General features: G+C 44.9%; 1 protein-coding gene across 1 annotated transcript in view; it reads right to left on the bottom strand.

Moving 5' to 3' along the window:
* Positions 1-14933: 14933 nt before the first annotated feature.
* The window catches only part of LOC141192351 (uncharacterized), a 106484-nt gene continuing 101932 nt past the window's right edge, over positions 14934-19485 (bottom strand). The window contains exon 10 of the mRNA XM_073661868.1: positions 14934-16301. Within this exon, the coding sequence (XP_073517969.1) occupies positions 15416-16301 (886 nt within the window). The 3' untranslated portion in view covers positions 14934-15415. The remainder of the gene's footprint in view (positions 16302-19485) is intronic.

Below are 19485 nucleotides of genomic sequence, written 5' to 3' on the forward strand. Positions count from 1 at the left end.
CTGTGTTTCTCCAATGTTTGTCTGATTGTTGTTGTTTTTTTCCTTTTTTTTTATTTTCTTCTTTGTGTAAATCTTTATAAAAATCAAAAAACATTTGATTTAAAAAAAAGAATAAAATAAATAATATAATACGGTTGGAGAGGGGTGTATATCTGAAAAGAAATGCATCACATAGGTTCTATAAAATTTGGAAACAATTGGTGAATGTGACGGGTCTTCCCTCACCAGGTATACTACAGGATAGTGGGTTGGACCAGTTCTTACTCCTCATAGTCTAGTTCACATTAGTTATATGGCACTTTGGTATCATGGAACGAGATGACTTCCCACTCCTGCCTCTCATATCCCCCCCAGTGAGTTGGATAGAATTTTTGTGATATGACAAAAGGTAGGGGTGGTAATTTAAAATATATAGCGTAATCGCCATCAAGACTTCTCCAGAATATTCCCCATCCTCTGTAATTCTGTGCCTCAACACGTCCGATTAGCCTCCACATCTGGACCCTTTAGACAAAACCTGAAAACCCATCTCATCAAACAAGCTTATAGCCTGCCATGACCGTGCTGCCACCTCAACACAGAAGCTACTGCAACCCCCCAACCTACTGTCTCCTTCTCCACCATCCTGTAGAATGTAGGCCCACAAGGGCAGGGTCCTCTTCCCCCTGTACCAGTCTATCATTGTTAGTTAGTTTACTGTAAGTGATATCTGTATTTGGTAAGTAACCCCTTCTCATGTACAGCACCATGGAATCAATGGCGTTATATAAATAAATAATAATAATGGAAATTGATTTTGAGGTACAACTTTTTATTATCAAAACATGTTAGTGTTTGTAATTGGCAAATTTTATTAAATTTTATTTTCGGTGTCCATCTATGTTGCTACATCTATCAATGTTGTTTTGTTAATGTAAATTGAAAATATTTAATAAAAATTAACCTGATTTGGGAAAAGTGTGTCTGTAAATGCAAAGTCTGTGCCAGGGCTAAAGCCTCTCATCAAGCTCAGTGGGTTATCTCTTCCCTAATGATGTTCCGTTGCAGCCCTGGACCCACTTGTCCATGGACTGTGTCAATGATTTGCTTAACTCCGGTGGTAATACTGTCATGTGGGGGGTGGACCATTTTAGCAAAATAGTTCCTTTCGTCCCACTTCAAAACATGCAACTGCTAGGAGCTTAGGAACTTTATTCGTTTCTCATATCATTAAAGTTTATGGTGCTCCCAAAAACATAATTTCTGGTTGAGGGGTTCAATTTCTGGCTAGTTTTTGGCATAGGTTTTATTCCAGATTGGGCATCAAGCTGTCTTTTCTCTCAGTCTATCATCCTGAAACTGATGGTCAAACTGAGAGATGAACCAGTAAATAGAGCAGTATTAGGGATGTTTTGTCTCCTCTAAACAGAAAGCCTGGGCGGAATTTCTGCCCGTTACCGAGTTTCCTCTAAATAAGCATTCTTCTAAGGCTACCGGGACCTTGCCTTTTTAGCTGCAGTAGTTTTCATCCAATGTTTGGGAATTTTTCAGCATTACAATCCTCCATGCCAGAGGTGAGATTTTTTCCCCAATTAATTAAGGTCTGATGGGAGGTCGAAAGGGATCTTTGATACCTAGTGACTGGGACAAAAGAGATGCTAATCGCAGACATAGGAAGTCTTTGAGGTGGGGGGATTTTGTGTGGTTGTCCTCAAAAAATCTGCGCTTAAAGGTCACATCTAGAAAGGTAGCACCTAAATATGTAGGTCCTAATAAAATTATTAACATTTTAAATCCTGTGACAGTTAAATTGCAACTTGCTATTGGCTGGAAAATCAGATTCTTTCCATTCTTCTCGTTTAAAAAAATTTGAAGGGACACCTGGTCCTCAAAACATTGTTGAGGTTGGTCTGTGAAGCGCTGTGGAATTAATGGCGCTATATAAATGAGTAAAAAAAATAAAAAATAAATTTGAAAGGGTATCAGGAGTCTGAGGTTGTGATTTGTGAGTTGTGATGATAGGGAATAAGAGGGTAACCGGTGCCGAGCTGCATGAGCCCTCTCAAATCATGAGCACTTGTGTGGGCTGCCAGTATCCAGTATGGATAATACGCCCCTGCCTATCTAGTTATCATGTGGAAAATATCTCATAGGTGCAAAAATTTCTACATTTCTGTTTATTTTCAGTCAAGATGGGGTGCAGAGTGTACTTTAATGAGAAAAAAATGAACTTTTTAGAATTTACCAAATGGCTGCAATGAAACAAAGAGTGAAAAATTTAAAGGGGTCTGAATACTTTCCGTACCCACACACACACACTGATACATTAAATTGGACCAGGTATGTCTTAATCTATAAAGGAAAGGGTTTGGTACTCATCAGAGAATGTTTCAATAGTCCGCCTCAATGTGTTTCCCCAGCAGGTTCATCAGGAGTCTTGATACAGGGATGATAATTCATAATGTTCAGCATAGTGTGCCTAATAGCCAGGTGTCCATGTTTAAATATCCCACTTCATCCAAAACCCCTCCACAGACTAGGAGACCCATTCCCATTCCTAGAGGTGAATTGTCCTAGGACATATAGAATGGAGTCTGTCTACAATAATGTACTGCGCCTGCGCTACTTCTCATGAACTAGAGGTCTGATAATGTCCATCCCCTAGTGTGCATGTGCGGAAGTGACGCGCTTTAGGCTGAAACGCCAGATAAAGTGATTGCCGCCATGCCACTCGTACCCATAACTGCGCATATCAGTAGTTATGCGCTCCACATCGGAGTGCACCTAGGGTAATTGTCAGTGATTGCGCATGCCCGGATGTGTGCGTTCACAGGGAACTGAGTAGCAATGGGTAGAGTATAAAATCCAAAAATGTAATCCAGAATGGGGCTGTATTCACTCACTTTCCTTTTTGAGGATACATCTATTATGATCACCTCCTCTCACATTGGATTTAACTACCTCAATAATACAAAAGGGGATGTCTCCGGTTTCACCTCGATGTACACTGTTCATGAGTCTTGCTAATGGGGTGTCTTGACCAGGGGTCGACAAAGTTGTTCAGAATCTAGGAGCCAGCCAAAAAATGTAGGAGCCAGAATTTTTTTGTTGACAAACTGTACATATAGACCCCCTCACACACGGCGTCTCCCCGGGGAGCACGGCCTTTGTATGTACTTACACAGGTAGCGGCCCCCCGGCCACAGCGATCCTTCCCCCCAGGGCCGGCTCCAGGTTTTTCTGGGCCCCTGGCGAAAGAGTCTCAGTGGGCCCTTTTAACACATACACGATTCATGATGCACAGATACGGCGGAGAAATAAATAAATATATATATATATATATATTTATTTATTTATTACACATGGTCCAGCCTGCCCCCTCATCCTTCACATACGCAGACATATGCGTGCGCACACACGGTACGCAGACATATGCACGCACACACGGTACGCAGACATATGCGCGCGCACACACGGTACGCAGACATATGCGCGCGCACACACGGTACGCAGACATATGCACGCGCACACACGGTACGCAGACATATGCACGCACACACGGTACGCAGACATATGCGCGCGCACACACGGTACGCAGACATATGCGCGCGCACACACGGTACGCAGACATATGCGCGCGCACACACGGTACGCAGACATATGCACGCGCACACACGGTACGCAGACATATGCACGCACACACGGTACGCAGACATATGCGCGCGCGCACACGGTACGCAGACATATGCGCGCGCGCACACGGTACGCAGACATATGCACGCACACATGGTACGCAGACATATGCGTGCGCACACACGGTACGCAGACATATGCGCACGCACACACGGTACGCAGACATACACATAGATAAAACAGACAAATATATATACAGTCATATACACTGACATTCACATACATGCACTCACACAGACCCATTACTAATATTTTTAATATGGGGATTGGGGAAGCCTCACTCACCTGTCCCCGGTCCAGTGTCCTGTCCAGCAGCTCCTCGGGTATGGGGCAGTGCAGGGCCCCCGGCGTGTCACAGACTTCATGGCCCTGGAACATCAGAGGGGCCCACTTGCGGTCGGGTCCGGGCCCCTCCCGCCCATCTGTGCAGGACCTCCGCTCCGACGGTGTTTGATTGCCGTCACTCCCCCCAGACATGGCCGCGCGCTGTGCGGCTGTGTCTGCTAGTAATGACGTGGCAGGAGCGACACACAAGCACAATTAAAGGTGCAGTGCCGTCGACCCTGCCGCGTCATTACTAGCAGACACAGCCGGACAGCGCGCGGCCATGTCTGGGGGGAGTGCCGGCAATCAAGCAGCGCCTGCGTCCCTGAACAGGTGCAGAGGAAGCGGCCCGGGCTCCGACAGTGAGTGGGTGGGCGGGTGTGTGGGCTAGGCGCCAGACAACATTTTCTAGGCGCCACTGGCGACCAGGCGCCTGGGTTTGTCGAGCCCTGGTCTTGACCATGGCCTATATCGTCCAAATGCTCCCCGCACCCTCTTCCTAGACTGTCTCTTGGTCTTGCCTACATAATCTAGGGGACAGGTGCAGGTGGCCATATATACAAATCCTGATGTTTTACAGTTGGGATAATCCCTCTGGAAAAAGGTTTTACCAGAGGACTAACTCGAGAAACATTCTTCTACCTAGCCAAGCCCCCTTGGGTGCAAGTTTTTTATAGAAATTATGCATTAAATGGTCCCTAATTGACCGACTCTTTCTGAAAGTTATTGTGGGAGTAGATTCCACAGCCCTCTCTGGTCCGGGTCGGCCACAAGTATATTCAGGTGCTTTTTGAGGATATTAACGATACAGTCACTCTGATTGCCTTAAGTTCCTATTACTTGTTTTATCCCATCTTTTTCTTGCTCTCTTGGTTAGGTATGGAGGAGTGTCTGTCTCTCCCGTTTTTCTACAAATGATCGTGCGGAATCCAAAATGTACTGTGCGTACCCTTCTTCCTTGAATCTGGTGTTCATGTCTATTGCCTGTATATTAAAATCTATGACATTAGAAAAGTTCCTTCTCAATCTTAAAAATTGGCCCCTGGGTATCTTTCTTGATTGGTACATCCAGGAAAGGCAACTGTTAATAATTAAACTCCGATGTAAATCTAAGGCCCACTCTATTGATGTTGAGTTCCCTGACAAATTCAAGAAATTGTTCACTCGTCTCTGACCAGATGATAACAATGTTGTCAATATATCTATACCATACCCCAATATATGGATGCCACCACTTATGATCATCCCTGAATATTGTGGTTTCCTCCCACCAGCCCAGGAATAGGTTAGCATACGAGGGGGTACAGGGGCTCCCCATCGCAGTACCCCTGAGCTAGTGGAAGTACTTCTTGTCAAAAAGAAAGAAGTTATGAGTAAGAGTGAATTTTAGAAGATCCTCCATGAAGTCATTATGTCTGCTACAGTCTACTGATCTCGATTTCAAGAAATGTCTTACTCCTCTGATACCATCCTCATGCGGTATATTACTGTACAAAGCCTCAATATCTAGTAAGGCCTGTTCCCCTACATGAATATATACATGCTCAAAGGTATACATGTAGGGGAGCAGGCAAAGGTAAAACCATTTTCCAGAGGGATTATTCCAACCTCAGGCAGTACTGTGGGAACATTACACTGTGTGGGGGCATCATACATACTGCATAAGGGGCATAATGGGGGCATTACACCGTGTGGGGGGCATCATACATACTGCATAAGGGGCATAATGGGGGCATTACACTGTGGGGGGCATCATACATCCTGCATAAGGGGCATAATGGGGGCATTACACTGTGGGGGGCATCATACATACTGCACAAGAGGCATAATGGAGGCATTACACTGTGGGGGGCATCATACATCCTGCATAAGGGGCATAATGGGCATTACACTGTGTGGGGGCATCATACATCCTGCATAAGGGGCATAATGGAGGCATTACACTGTGTGGGGGCATCATACATCCTGCATAAGGGGCATAATGGGGGCATTACACTGTGGGGGACATCATACATACTACATAAGTGATATAATGGGAGCATTACACTGTGTTGGGGCTATCTATCTAGCTATCCTTATATATATATATTTATCTATCTACCTATTCTTATATCTATCTATCCATTTATCTATATCTGTATCTATCGATTTATTATCTATCCATATATCTATCTATCTATATATCTATTAATCTATTTATCTATCCATATATCTATCTGTCCATGTATATATTTATTTATGTATTAGCTATCGACCTATCTAATCTATTATCTATGTATCTATTTATTATCTATCATTCTATTATTTATCTATGATCTATCCATATATCTATTGACCTATCTAATTATCTATCATTCTATCTATTTATCCATATATCTATTTATTATCTATGTATCTGTGTTTATCTATCTATCCATATATCTATCTATCTATCCATATATCTATCATCTATCCATATATCTATCATCTATCCATATATCTATCTATCCATATATCTATCTATCGATTATCTATCAGTCTATCGGTAGATGGATAGTTATATAGAGAGATAGATAAGTAATAGATATATAGATGATAGATAGACATATAGACTACTAGAAAGATAGACTGCTAGATAGATAATAGATTGATAGATAAATGGATAATAGATACATAGTTTCCAAGGGACCCCCAGAAAAAAATTGACGTAGGCTCCCCCTATAAAATCTAACCAGTAAAAGCTAAACAGACAGCTGTGGGCCGATATTAATAGCCAGGGAAGGGGAATGGACAGGCATTGCAGGAGGAGCATGATGAGATGGAGCAAGGAACTGTGCAGGGTGATGCCACACAGCCCAGCCTCATCTCATCTCAATGCGGATTGGGTGATAATGAGGAGGAAAAGGAGGAGGAACAGGAGCTGCTTTCCTGCGCTACAGATGGTAATACCCACACAACATTCATATAGTCTGTTCAGCGTGGATGGCCTGAGGAGAGGGAGAACGAGGAGGAGGACCAGGAGGAGGAGGAGAGCATGGACAGTTGTCCTTTTGGTCAGGACAGGGAAGTCTTGCCTGTTGGCAGTCTGGCACACATGGCTGAGTTTATGTTCCGCTGCCTTTCCCGTGACCCTTTGTGTTGTATGCATTTTGGATGGCAGTAATTACAGGTTGGCCACACTTCAAGACCCACGCTAGAAGAAGAACTTGCTAACTCTCCTTCCTGTGGCGGAGAGGTGTAATAAAATGTTGCAGTACCAGAAGGCCCTTGTTGAAGAATTATTTAAAAAATTCCTATCTGAAAACGCTGGGGGCAGAGGTCACAGTTAGTTGGACAACCAAGGAGTACAGGAGAGACACAAATCCAATCCAGCAGAGGCAGGGGAACACTGTCAAAGGTGTGGGACAGTTTTCTCAGACCCTCCCAGCGCTCAGGTCCTGATGCGCGGAGTACTCTGACAAAGGAGGGAACATTTTTGGAAGATGCTGAAGGAGTACCTTGCCGACCATACCAGCCTCCTCCGTGATTCCTCTGTGCCTTATTAATATTGGGTATCCAAGCTGGACACGTGGCATGAACTGGCTCTCTACGCCTTGGAGTTCCTGGCCTGCCCTGCCGCTAGCGTTTTGTCAGAGAGGGTTTTTAGTGCCGCCGGGGGCATTATAACTGATAGGCGCATCAGTTTGTCAACTGAAAATGCTGACAGGCTAACTCTTATAAAAATGAACAAAAGCTGGATTGGGCCAGACTTCTCAACACCACCGGATGATAGCAGTGGAACATAAAGTCAAATCCAGTGTTTTTTTGGGGGGTCTACTCCCATGCACCTCTTCACACCCAGACATGGGTATTCGCTTCCTGATTTTGTCCATTTTATGTTGTACTCCTCCTTCTCCACCACCATATCACCAGGGTGAACGTGATGCAACACCCACATAATTTTTCTTAAGAGTGTTGTTTATGATGCCCATAGGAACAATTTTTTTAATGAGGACCTCCTCTACGTCTCTTTAAAGGGGTATTGGGAGTGCGTCCAATTTTTTGGCAGCCCTTGCAGACACTGCATGGGCATTACAACTATAGCAGACCCACTCCTTAATAATGGGAACAACAAAGCATAGCCGGCTGATGGCCCTCTAACAATAGTGAGGGACGACTGCTGGCCCTCTAACAATAGTAAAGGCCGGCTGATGGCCTTGTAAAAATAGGCTTTGTGACTTTCACAGTTCCTCCTTCATAAATGAAACAGGATGTGTCTGATCATGTCTCACTGTCACAGAATACTGGAGGTAGGGGGCCTAAGCTGACCCTAAGCTGGGGCCCTGACTAATCCCTCAACCTGGAGGTACTGTTAAAGGTACAGAGGTCCAGGCCGCCAGCGTAACCCCTACCTCCTGAGGATCCCTGCACCTCAGTAATCTAGTCCTGAGAAGGACCCCGATCACAACAATTGGGAACCAGAAATAATATGCCCACACACAGTATTTAGACGAACGAGACAGTACAAGGGAAAAACCAAAACCACCTTGCATACAACTTCTACACAACTACAACAGAGGGAACACCAACGGGAAAGGAGATAAATGATAAAGCGAGGAAAGGGAAAAAACACTTCCAAATACACTTATCTCAGCAACTCCAAACACCACGATCCGCTCTGTAAGTCTGAATGAAAAGCTTTCACCGACACCTCCCAAACAGACCTGCAGGGATATGAAGGAGTCTCACTAAAGAAGCATTGATTGCAGCTGGGCGAGGCTGGACCTCAGCTAGCCCAGAGAGAGAGAGAGAATTAACTCCTTCACTGCCGAAAAAACACAAAGCACCAACAAGTCAGCTGCGAGAAGTCAGGCTGTGTACTCGTGACGATCTTCGTGGCAACACACCCGTGACAGTACCCCCCCTTCTACGAGGGGCCTCCGGACCCTCAGGGCCAGGTTTATTCGGGTGAGTCGTGTGGAAGGCCCGAACTAATCGGTCTGCGTTAATATCCGACGCAGGAACCCACATCCTCTCCTCAGGACCATACCCCTTCCAATGAACCAAGTACTGAAGGGACCGGCGATTAAAGCGTGAATCAATGACCCTCGATACCTGGAACTCCAAGTTACCATTGACAACCACATGAGGGGGAGGTAAAGGTGACGGTACCACCGGCGCCACATACCTCTTAAGCAATGATCTGTGAAACACGTTGTGAATTTTAAACGTAGGGGGGAGGTCAAGACGGAATGCCACCGGATTAATAACAGAACTGATTCTGTACGGCCCGATGAACCTGGGACCCAGTTTCCAGGAGGGAACCTTAAGTTTAATATTCCTGGTAGACAACCATACCTGATCGTTCACACTTAGGTCCGGACCAGACACTCTCCTCCTATCAGCCATACGTTTGTATCGGTTCCCCATAGTATTCAGATTCTTCAGCACCCCTCTCCATACTGAAGCGAGAGATGAGGAAAATCGTTCCTCCTCCGGAACCCCCGAAGAGCCCCCCCTACTGAAAGTACAAAACTGGGGGTGAAAACCATATGCCCCAAAAAACGGGGACTTACCAGTGGACTCGCTCCGCCTATTATTGAGAGCAAACTCTGCCAGAGGTAGGAAAGAAGCCCAGTCCTCCTGGTTCTCTGACACAAAACACCGAAGATATGTCTCCAAGCTCTGGTTCATACGTTCCGTCTGACCATTGGTCTGAGGATGAAAAGCCGACGAGAATGACAAATGCATCCCCCGCCGTGCACAAAACGCCTTCCAGAACTTGGACACAAACTGAGAACCCCGATCAGACACCACCTCGGAGGGTACCCCGTGAAGCCTCACAATCTCCCCAATGAACACCTGCGCAAGAGTTTTAGCATTAGGGAGAGCCGGAAGAGCGATAAAATGTGCCATCTTGCTGAACCTGTCCACTACAACGAGTATGACCGTTTTACCCGAAGACGGAGGGAGGTCCGTAATAAAGTCCATAGACAGATGAGTCCAAGGACGCTCCGGGATCTTCAAAGGTAAGAGGGCCCCAGACGGACGGGTATGTGAGGTCTTAGAGCGCGCACAAACCCCACAGGACGCGACAAAAGTTACCACCTCCTTATGTAAGTTAGGCCACCAAAACCGACGCGAGAGGAGATCCACAGTTGCTTTACTCCCCGGGTGTCCTGCAAAAACTGAGTTATGGTGTGCCTCGATCACCTTTTGTCGCAACTGATCTGGAACGAACAGTCTCCCCGGAGGTCCAACAGGGGCGTCCCCCTGAGCCTCCAATATCTCCTCCTCCAGCTCAGAGCATACTGCCGAAACCACCACCCCCTCCTGAAGAATAGGAATCGGGTCGTCCGTATTCCCGGCCCCAGGGAAACTACGAGATAAGGCATCCGCCTTTACGTTTTTAGACCCAGGACGATATGTAACGACGAAATTAAACCTGGTAAAAAACAATGACCACCTAGCTTGTCTGGGATTCAGACGTTTAGCGGACTCCAGATATAGCAGGTTCTTGTGATCGGTGATGACGGTGACCGGATGAACTGCCCCCTCCAAAAAATGGCGCCACTCCTCAAAAGCTAACTTAATGGCCAAGAGTTCCCTATTGCCGACATCGTAATTCCTCTCAGCGGACGACAATTTTTTAGAGAAAAAGGCGCACGGATGCCACTTACCAGGGGACGAACCCTGTGACAATACTGCTCCCACCCCTACCTCGGAAGCGTCTACCTCTACAAAGAATGGCTGAGACGCATCAGGTTGAATGAGTATGGGTGCCGAGGCAAAACATTTTTTCAAGGAGGAGAATGCTTGACAAGCCTTGTCAGACCACCTAGAAAAATCCGTCCCCTTTTTAGTCATGTCTGTGAGAGGCTTAACCATGGACGAGAAATTACGAATGAACTTCCGGTAATAGTTAGCAAACCCCAGGAAACGTTGTAGTGCCTTAAGATTCTCCGGCCGATCCCACTCAAGAACTGCCCGCACTTTCCCAGGGTCCATACGAAAACCGGACGCTGAAACCAGGAAGCCTAAAAACTGGAGTTCCTGTACGGCGAACACACACTTTTCCCACTTGGCATACAGTTTATTATCCCGCAAGATCTGTAACACCTGTCTAACGTGCTCCTGATGAGACACCAGATCCGGCGAGTAAATTAAGATATCATCCAGATAAATGACAACAAACTGTCCCACCAGGTGGCGAAAAATATCATTAACAAAGTGTTGAAACACCGCCGGGGCATTAGTCAGACCGAATGGCATGACAAGGTTCTCATAATGCCCCTCCGGAGTGTTAAAAGCCGTCTTCCACTCATCCCCCTCCTTCATCCTAATCAGATTGTACGCCCCCCTGAGATCCAACTTAGAGAACCATTTGGCGCCCACGATCTGATTAAAGAGATCGGGAATAAGTGGGAGCGGATACGGATCTCGGACCGTAATCCGATTAAGTTCACGGAAATCCAGGCAAGGGCGTAGGCCTCCATCTTTCTTCTTAACAAAGAAGAACCCCGCGGCCACCGGTGAAGATGAAGGTCTAATATGCCCCTTAGCCAGACTTTCAGAAATATAATCCTTCATGGCCTGCCTCTCAGGACCAGAAAGGTTATACAACCTAGCTTTAGGTAACTTGGCCTCAGGGAGCAGTTTTACAGAACAGTCATACTCGCGATGAGGAGGTAGTTCCTGACACCCATTCTCCGAGAATACATCCTCAAAGTCCGCCAGAAATGGAGGTAAGACCCAAGGAGTAACCGCACCGATGACCGTGTTCATGCAGTTTTTATTACAGAATTTACTCCATTGGCTTATCTCTCTGGTTTGCCAATTAATAACCGGGTTATGCTTAGCTAACCAAGGAAGGCCCAACACTATAGGAGTGGGAAGACCCTCCAACACGTAGCAAGACAACAGTTCTTTATGTATTGCCCCCACTTGAAGTTTTACGCCATGCACAGCTTGCAAAAAACTTCCCTGACCGAGAGGCCTGGCATCGATCGAGAATATGGGGATGGGTTTAGCCAACTCACTCAATCGCATACCTTGAACCCGGGCAAACCGAGCATCAACCAGATTAGCCCCGGCCCCACTATCCAGAAGAACAGATATCCTCTCAGTTCTCGCACCCACCACCACCTCCGCCGGTACGAGAAACTGAGACGAACCTAGGGACGAAATACCTACTCCCAGATTGCCGTCCACCACACAACCTGGGATCAACAGTTTTTTCGACGACTCTTTACTCTGCAAGGGACGGGATGGACACCCCCCAATAAAATGTCCCTTTTTCCCGCAGAGGAAACACCTTCCTGTCTTATGGCGCTCCACCGGTCCCCTTCCCCGAAATGATGTCCCTCCTAATTGCATAGGCTCCTCCGGACTGACCAGGGGAACCACCATATGAGGGGACCTTGTAGGAGGTGGAGACATTACAGGGGGTAGAGTTATCCCGCACCTCTCCCGAAGCCGTCTGTCAACGCGAATGGCAAGGGCCATAGCGGCTTCCAGTGACGCGGGAGAGTCATACTGTGCCAACACATCCTGTAATTTGTCGGATAAACCATGACAAAACTGGCTCCTAAGAGCCGGGTCATTCCACTGGGTGTCCGTGGCCCACCTACGGAACTCCGAACAGAATTCCTCCGCCGGACGATCTCCCTGCTGAATCCTACGTAACTTAGACTCAGCAAGGGAGATCCGATCTGGGTCATCATATACGAGTCCCAGAGCAGCGAAAAACCTATCCACTGACTGGAGAACCGGGGAGCTTGGGGGAAGAGAGAACGCCCAAGATTGTGGGTCCCCTTGTAGGAGCGAGATGACAATTCCCACCCTTTGTTCTTCGCTGCCCGATAACCGAGGCCGCAGCCGAAAGTACAATTTGCATGCCTCCCGGAAAACAAAAAACTTGTCCCGCCCCCCAGTGAACCTGTCAGGGAGAGCTACTTTAGGTTCTGGTCCGGCTTGCTCCAGAGGATGCAAAACCTTGGACCTAACGTCCGCCAGCCCCATGGACAAACTCTGCAACTGCCGAGCTAGACCGGCTACTGGATCCATGGTAGCTGGAGAAAAACTAAGTGGGTCGGTGAAAATGTCACACTGTCACAGAATACTGGAGGTAGGGGGCCTAAGCTGACCCTAAGCTGGGGCCCTGACTAATCCCTCAACCTGGAGGTACTGTTAAAGGTACAGAGGTCCAGGCCGCCAGCGTAACCCCTACCTCCTGAGGATCCCTGCACCTCAGTAATCTAGTCCTGAGAAGGACCCCGATCACAACAATTGGGAACCAGAAATAATATGCCCACACACAGTATTTAGACGAACGAGACAGTACAAGGGAAAAACCAAAACCACCTTGCATACAACTTCTACACAACTACAACAGAGGGAACACCAACGGGAAAGGAGATAAATGATAAAGCGAGGAAAGGGAAAAAACACTTCCAAATACACTTATCTCAGCAACTCCAAACACCACGATCCGCTCTGTAAGTCTGAATGAAAAGCTTTCACCGACACCTCCCAAACAGACCTGCAGGGATATGAAGGAGTCTCACTAAAGAAGCATTGATTGCAGCTGGGCGAGGCTGGACCTCAGCTAGCCCAGAGAGAGAGAGAGAATTAACTCCTTCACTGCCGAAAAAACACAAAGCACCAACAAGTCAGCTGCGAGAAGTCAGGCTGTGTACTCGTGACGATCTTCGTGGCAACACACCCGTGACACTCACACACCACATGACCAGATAAGGTAATAAAATGTTAAAATGACATTTACCGGTGAATATATTTTTCACCGTTGAAGGCAATGCAAAAGTGAAAAACGCATCAAAAACAGTACGTATAAACATAACCCAAGGTGTCGAGGAGCATTTTTGGTTTTGGTTATTTATTTTGCCTTATATACAAGTCATTACCCTAGAAAGAATGTTCCTTAACATTTTTTCCAGTAAAATCAATTTTGGATTCATTTTTGTATGTTTTATTGTGAGTCTGTAAAAGTGGCGTAATACTCTGACATTGTTCACAGCAGTGGCCTGGGAGTCAGAGATGCTTCCAGGGGTCTTGCCCATGCTGTTCCCATATCATTTGAGCACTGTTCCCATCAATTTGGCCAATTTTTAGGCCCCCTCCAGACCTCTGGGGGAGGGGGGGACCGCCTAAAAATACTCGAGTTTCCCATTGACTTATATTGGGCTCATTGCTTGGGTCGATTGATTTGCTCGATCCGAGCAATGAGCACCCGAGCATTTTAATGCTCACCCATCAATAGGCTCTATACATCCCAACCCCCCTTCTTTTTTAATCCTCTGGTTCATTCACTCTTCTCCGTGGCACGCCAACATCACATCACTCACACCAATTTTGATACTTTGATTCTGTGACTTCTAGCCCGACTTACTTACTGATATTTTTACATCATGCTATATTTATTTTTGGATGAAACTTATCACCACAAACGTGCATTTTATTATTATTTTCTCAATTTCATTCATCTTATAAACAATATGTAATTATATATTTTGAAATGTTTTATAATTTCTTCTTAAATTATTTACAATGTTAAACTGCCCAAGATGAACTTTCACATATCATGTGTTCTTTTTTGGCTACACATTTTTTCAAATTCACCAGTGTATATACTGTATATGGCTGCGTTCTGTCACTTGGCATATGTTTATTTGTCATGAGTCGCTAGTATGCTTCTTCAAAACGCTTAGACAATAAAAAAAAGCATATTATTCTAGTGTGGAACTGGATTTACTGTTATCTACTAGCAGCACGGATTTTCAACTTTTCTTTCCTTTCCACATACTACTGGTTTGGGCCAGATCCTGGACCATCTGGGTTAAATTTTCCAAGTGATCACAGAGTGTACGAACTGGATCCATTGGTGGGAAAAAAAGTATCGGCCAGACGTAATGTCACTCATGGACAGGCAGTGAGGCAGGATAGTCAAACATTCTGAGGTCAAATACCAAGAAAGCACATAGAAAACTAAAGTGAAAAGACAAAGGTGAAGTCAAGTCATGATCTGAGGTCAGAATACCAGGAAGATAGCGGATCAGAGCAAATAGGCTAGACAAAGAAATTGTCAGAACTACGTCCAAGGTCAGACAGCAAAGGATAAACAATCAGAGCATTGAAATACAAGACAAACCACTGAGCAGATGGTAAGTCTGGCAGAGGTCTGAGAAAGAGAGCTCAGCTAAGTAATTGGGTAATCACCTGGAACAGTGAACACCTGAAAGAAGCTCAGCACCTCTCAGACTCAGATTGGACAGCTGAGCTGTCCATCAAAGCACCGACAGCTGAGCACACCCCGCACCAGAATGAACGACTGAGGTATCAGTCACAGCGTCCAAGACACTCTGAGCGGAGGAATCGTGACACTCTGATGTTTATTAAGCTGATGTTTATTAAGAGTTGATTATAGTGTAAAACATTTCCCACATTAAGAACATGAAAAAGGCTTCTCTCCTGCGTGACTGCTCTGGTGACTAAGAAGAGAGGATCTCTTCACAAAACATTTTCCACATTCTGAACAGGAAAAAGGCTTCTCCCCTGTGTGAGTTCTTTGGTGCATCATAAGATTCCATTTATGGTTAAAATACTTCCCACATTCTGAACAGGAAAAAGGCTTCTCCCCTGTGTGGTTTCTCTGGTGCGCAACCAAATCTGATTTCTGGTTAAAACATTTCCCACATTCTGAACATGAATACGGCTTCTCCCCTGTGTGAGTTCTTTGGTGTATCATAAGATTCCATTTATGGTTAAAATATTTCCCACATTCTGAACAGGAAAAAGGCTTCTCCCCTGTGTGAGTTCTTTGGTGTATCATAAGATTCCATTTATGGTTAAAATATTTACCACATTCTGAACAAGAAAAAGGCTTCTCCCCTGTGTGGGTTCTCTGGTGACTAACAAAAACTGATTTCCGGTTAAAACATTTCCCACATTCTGAACAAGAAAAAGGCTTCTCCCCTGTGTGCGTTCTCTGGTGAATAGCAAGATCTGATTTCTGTTTAAAACGTTTCCCACATTCTGAACAGGAAAAAGGCTTCTCCCCTGTGTGGGTTCTCTGGTGACTAACAAAAACTGATTTCCGGTTAAAACATTTCCCACATTCTGAACAAGAAAAAGGCTTCTCCCCTGTGTGCGTTCTCTGGTGAATAGCAAGATCTGATTTCTGTTTAAAACGTTTCCCACATTCTGAACAGGAAAAAGGCTTCTCCCCTGTGTGGGTTCTCTGGTGACTAACAAAAACTGATTTCCGGTTAAAACATTTCCCACATTCTGAACAAGAAAAAGGCTTCTCCCCTGTGTGGGTTCTCTGGTGGCTATCGAGATGCGCTTTCCGGTTAAAACATTTCCCACATTCTGAACAGGAAAAAGGCTTCTCCCCTGTGTGGGTTCTCTGGTGGCTATCAAGATGCGCTTTCCGGTTAAAACATTTCCCACATTCTGAACATGAAAATGGCTTCTCCACTGTATGAGTTCTCTGGTGACTAACAAGATCTGATTTCTGGTTAAGACTTTTCCTACACTTGGAAAAAGAAAATCTATTCTCTTGTGTGTGGATTTTTTGATCTTTAAGAAAAGATTTTTCAATGGGAAAACTATTTCCATATTCTGAATGTGATAATGGCTTCTTTGCTTTAGGAGCAGTTCGCTTTTTAATGCTTATTTTGTGACTTTGATTTTCCTTAGTAGTCGGTAATGAATCAGAAGACAGGACCTGTTTCAAAGGATCAGATGACAGATCTTTGCTGTGAAGGGATGATGGTATATCTGCAGTAATGGCATTCATTTCAATTGTATCCTGTGGGATCTCAAGATCATCTGATTTAAAAATTGAAGATGTCAGCTGTCCCTCTGATTTCCTGGTACAGTCATCTGCTAAGAATAAAACCAATTATTACTTTTGAATAAAATATCCTTGAGTTTTATATTTTTGAGCATTTCTACTTAGACTGTCTGTAAAAAACTGAACTATTCACCAAGACAATGACAGGTCACAGTATAATAAAACCTCATAGGATGAACCAGTAGAGCGTGGTGTTCAACTGTTTGTTCATTCTGCCTCCAAAATATGGAATAAAAAGTCACCAAACAATGTTATGTAGGGGAAAATAATATCAATAAAAACTTCTACTCATCTCACAAAAAAACAAGCCCCCACTCAAGTCCATCATCTGTCAGTGGAAAAACAGAGGTTTCCACATTATTAGTGGCTCAAAGGCTCTTGAAAAGCAACATGGCTTCCATAAACTAATACAGTAATATCCACCCTCCCAAAGTCAAATCTCCCTCTCACTTCTGAGCCTTGCAGTGTGCCCAAACCACATTTAGCATCCATGTATTTGGCATTACTACAACCCCTGGCAAAAATTATGGAATCACCGGGCTCGGAGGACGTTCATTCAGTTGTTTAATGTTGTTGAAAAAAAGCAGATCACAGACATGGCACAAAACTAAAGTCATTTCAAATGGCAACTTTAGGGCTTTAAGAAACACTAAAAGAAATCAAGATAAAAAATGTGGTACTCAGTAAGGGTAATTTTTTTCAGACCAAGCAGAGGGAAAAATTTATGGAATCACTCAATTCTGAGGAAAAAATTATGGAATCACACTGTCAATTTTCATTTCCAAACCTAACACCCGCATCAAATTAGATCTGCTCGTTAGTTTGCATCTAAAAAGGAGTGATCACACCTTGGAGAGCTGTTGCACCAAGTGGACTGACATGAATCATGGCTCCAACACGAGAGATGTCAATTAAAATAAAGGAGAGGATTATCAAACTCTTAAAAGAAGTTAAATCATCACGCAATGTTGCAAAAGATGTTGGTTGCTCACAGTCAGCTGTGTCTAAAATCTGGACCAAATACAAACAACATGGGAAGGTTGTTAAGGCAAACATACTGGTAGACCAAGGAAGACATCAAAGAGTCAAGACCGGAAACTTAGAGCAATATGTCTCCAAAACAGGAAATGCACAACAAAACAAATGAGGAACGAATGGGAGGAAACTGGAGTCAATGTCTGTGACCGAACTGTAAGAAACTGCCTAAAGGAAATGGGATTTACATACAGAAAAGCTAAACATAAGCCATCATTAACACCTAAACAGAAAAAACCAAGGTTACAATGGGGTAAGGAAAAGCAATCGTGGACTGTAGATGACTGGATGACAGTCATATTCAGTGATGAATCACGAATCTGCATTGGGCAAGGTGATTGTAGCACCCCCTTACCGCCGCGGTCCCGATCCGGCGTCCTCCTGCTCCCCTGCTGCTGCTGGTGCGCGCAGCTTCCTGAGCACTGTGCTTAGGGCGCGCACGCTCCATCCCTCTTAAAGGGGCCTCGCGCGCAGTCCTAAAGAGTCCCCGGCCAATGGCCGGAGGACTTCCCCTATATAAGGCACCTCCTCCAAAATGGAGGTGCCTGTGCAAGGTTGTTGTTTGTCATTGATGATATGGGGCTGCATGTCAGGTAAAGGCACTGGGGAGATGGCTGTCATTACAGCTTCAATAAATGCCCAAGTTTACATTGATATTTTGGACAGTTTTCTTATCTCATCAATTGAAAGGATGTTTGGGGATGATGACATCATTTTGCAAGATGATAATGCATTCTGCCATAGAGCAAAAACTGTGAAAACATTCCTTGAAAGAAGACACATAAGGTCAATGTCATGGCCTGCAAATAGTCCGGATCTCAATCCAATTGAAAATCTTTGGTGGAAGTTGAAGAAAATGGTCCATGACAAGGCTCCAACCTGCAAAGCTGATCTGGCAACAGCAATCAGAGAAAGTTGGAGCCAGATTGATAAAGAGTACTGTTTGTCACTCATTAAGTCCATGCCTCAGAGACTGCAAGCTGTTATTAAAGCCAGAGGTGGTGCAACAAAATACTAGTGATGTATTGGAGTGCTTTTTTGTGTGTTTGTTTTTCATGATTCCAGAATTTTTTCCTCAGAATTGAGTGATCCCATAATTTTTTCCCTCTGCTTGGTCTGAAAAAAATTACCCTTACTGAGTACCACATTTTTAATCTTGATTTCTTTTAGTGTTTCTTTAGTTTTGTGCCATGTCTGTGATCGGCTTTTTTTCAAAAAACATTAAACAACTGAATGAACATCCTCCGAGCACGGTGATTCCATAATTTTTGCCAGGGGTTGTATAGTGAGGAAATCCCACTTAATTTACGCTGTGTGTCTCCTGGAGCACAATCTGGGCACTATGTGTTGGGCAATAAAATGGCAAATGTGCTATTTTCACTCTCCAACATCCACTGTGTGCTAATTTACAGTAAGAGAATGTGGAGTCAAAGTAGTCACTGCTCCTATAGATTAATTCACTGAGGGTTACAATTTCCAAAATGGAGTCCCCTTATGGGGATTTCTACTGCTCTGGTTTTCTGACATTTTGTCATATTAAGGCTTCTGCAAATGGTGTGTCCCATCTCCCCTGGGATCAGCTCCTGCAACGTCTGCTTCTCTCACCAGGAGCCACCTTATTC

The sequence above is a fragment of the Phyllobates terribilis genome, unplaced genomic scaffold, assembly GCF_046119375.1.
Source record: "Phyllobates terribilis strain yellow unplaced genomic scaffold, ASM4611937v1 Scaffold_60__1_contigs__length_8166268, whole genome shotgun sequence".
Lineage (NCBI taxonomy): Eukaryota > Metazoa > Chordata > Amphibia > Anura > Dendrobatidae > Phyllobates > Phyllobates terribilis.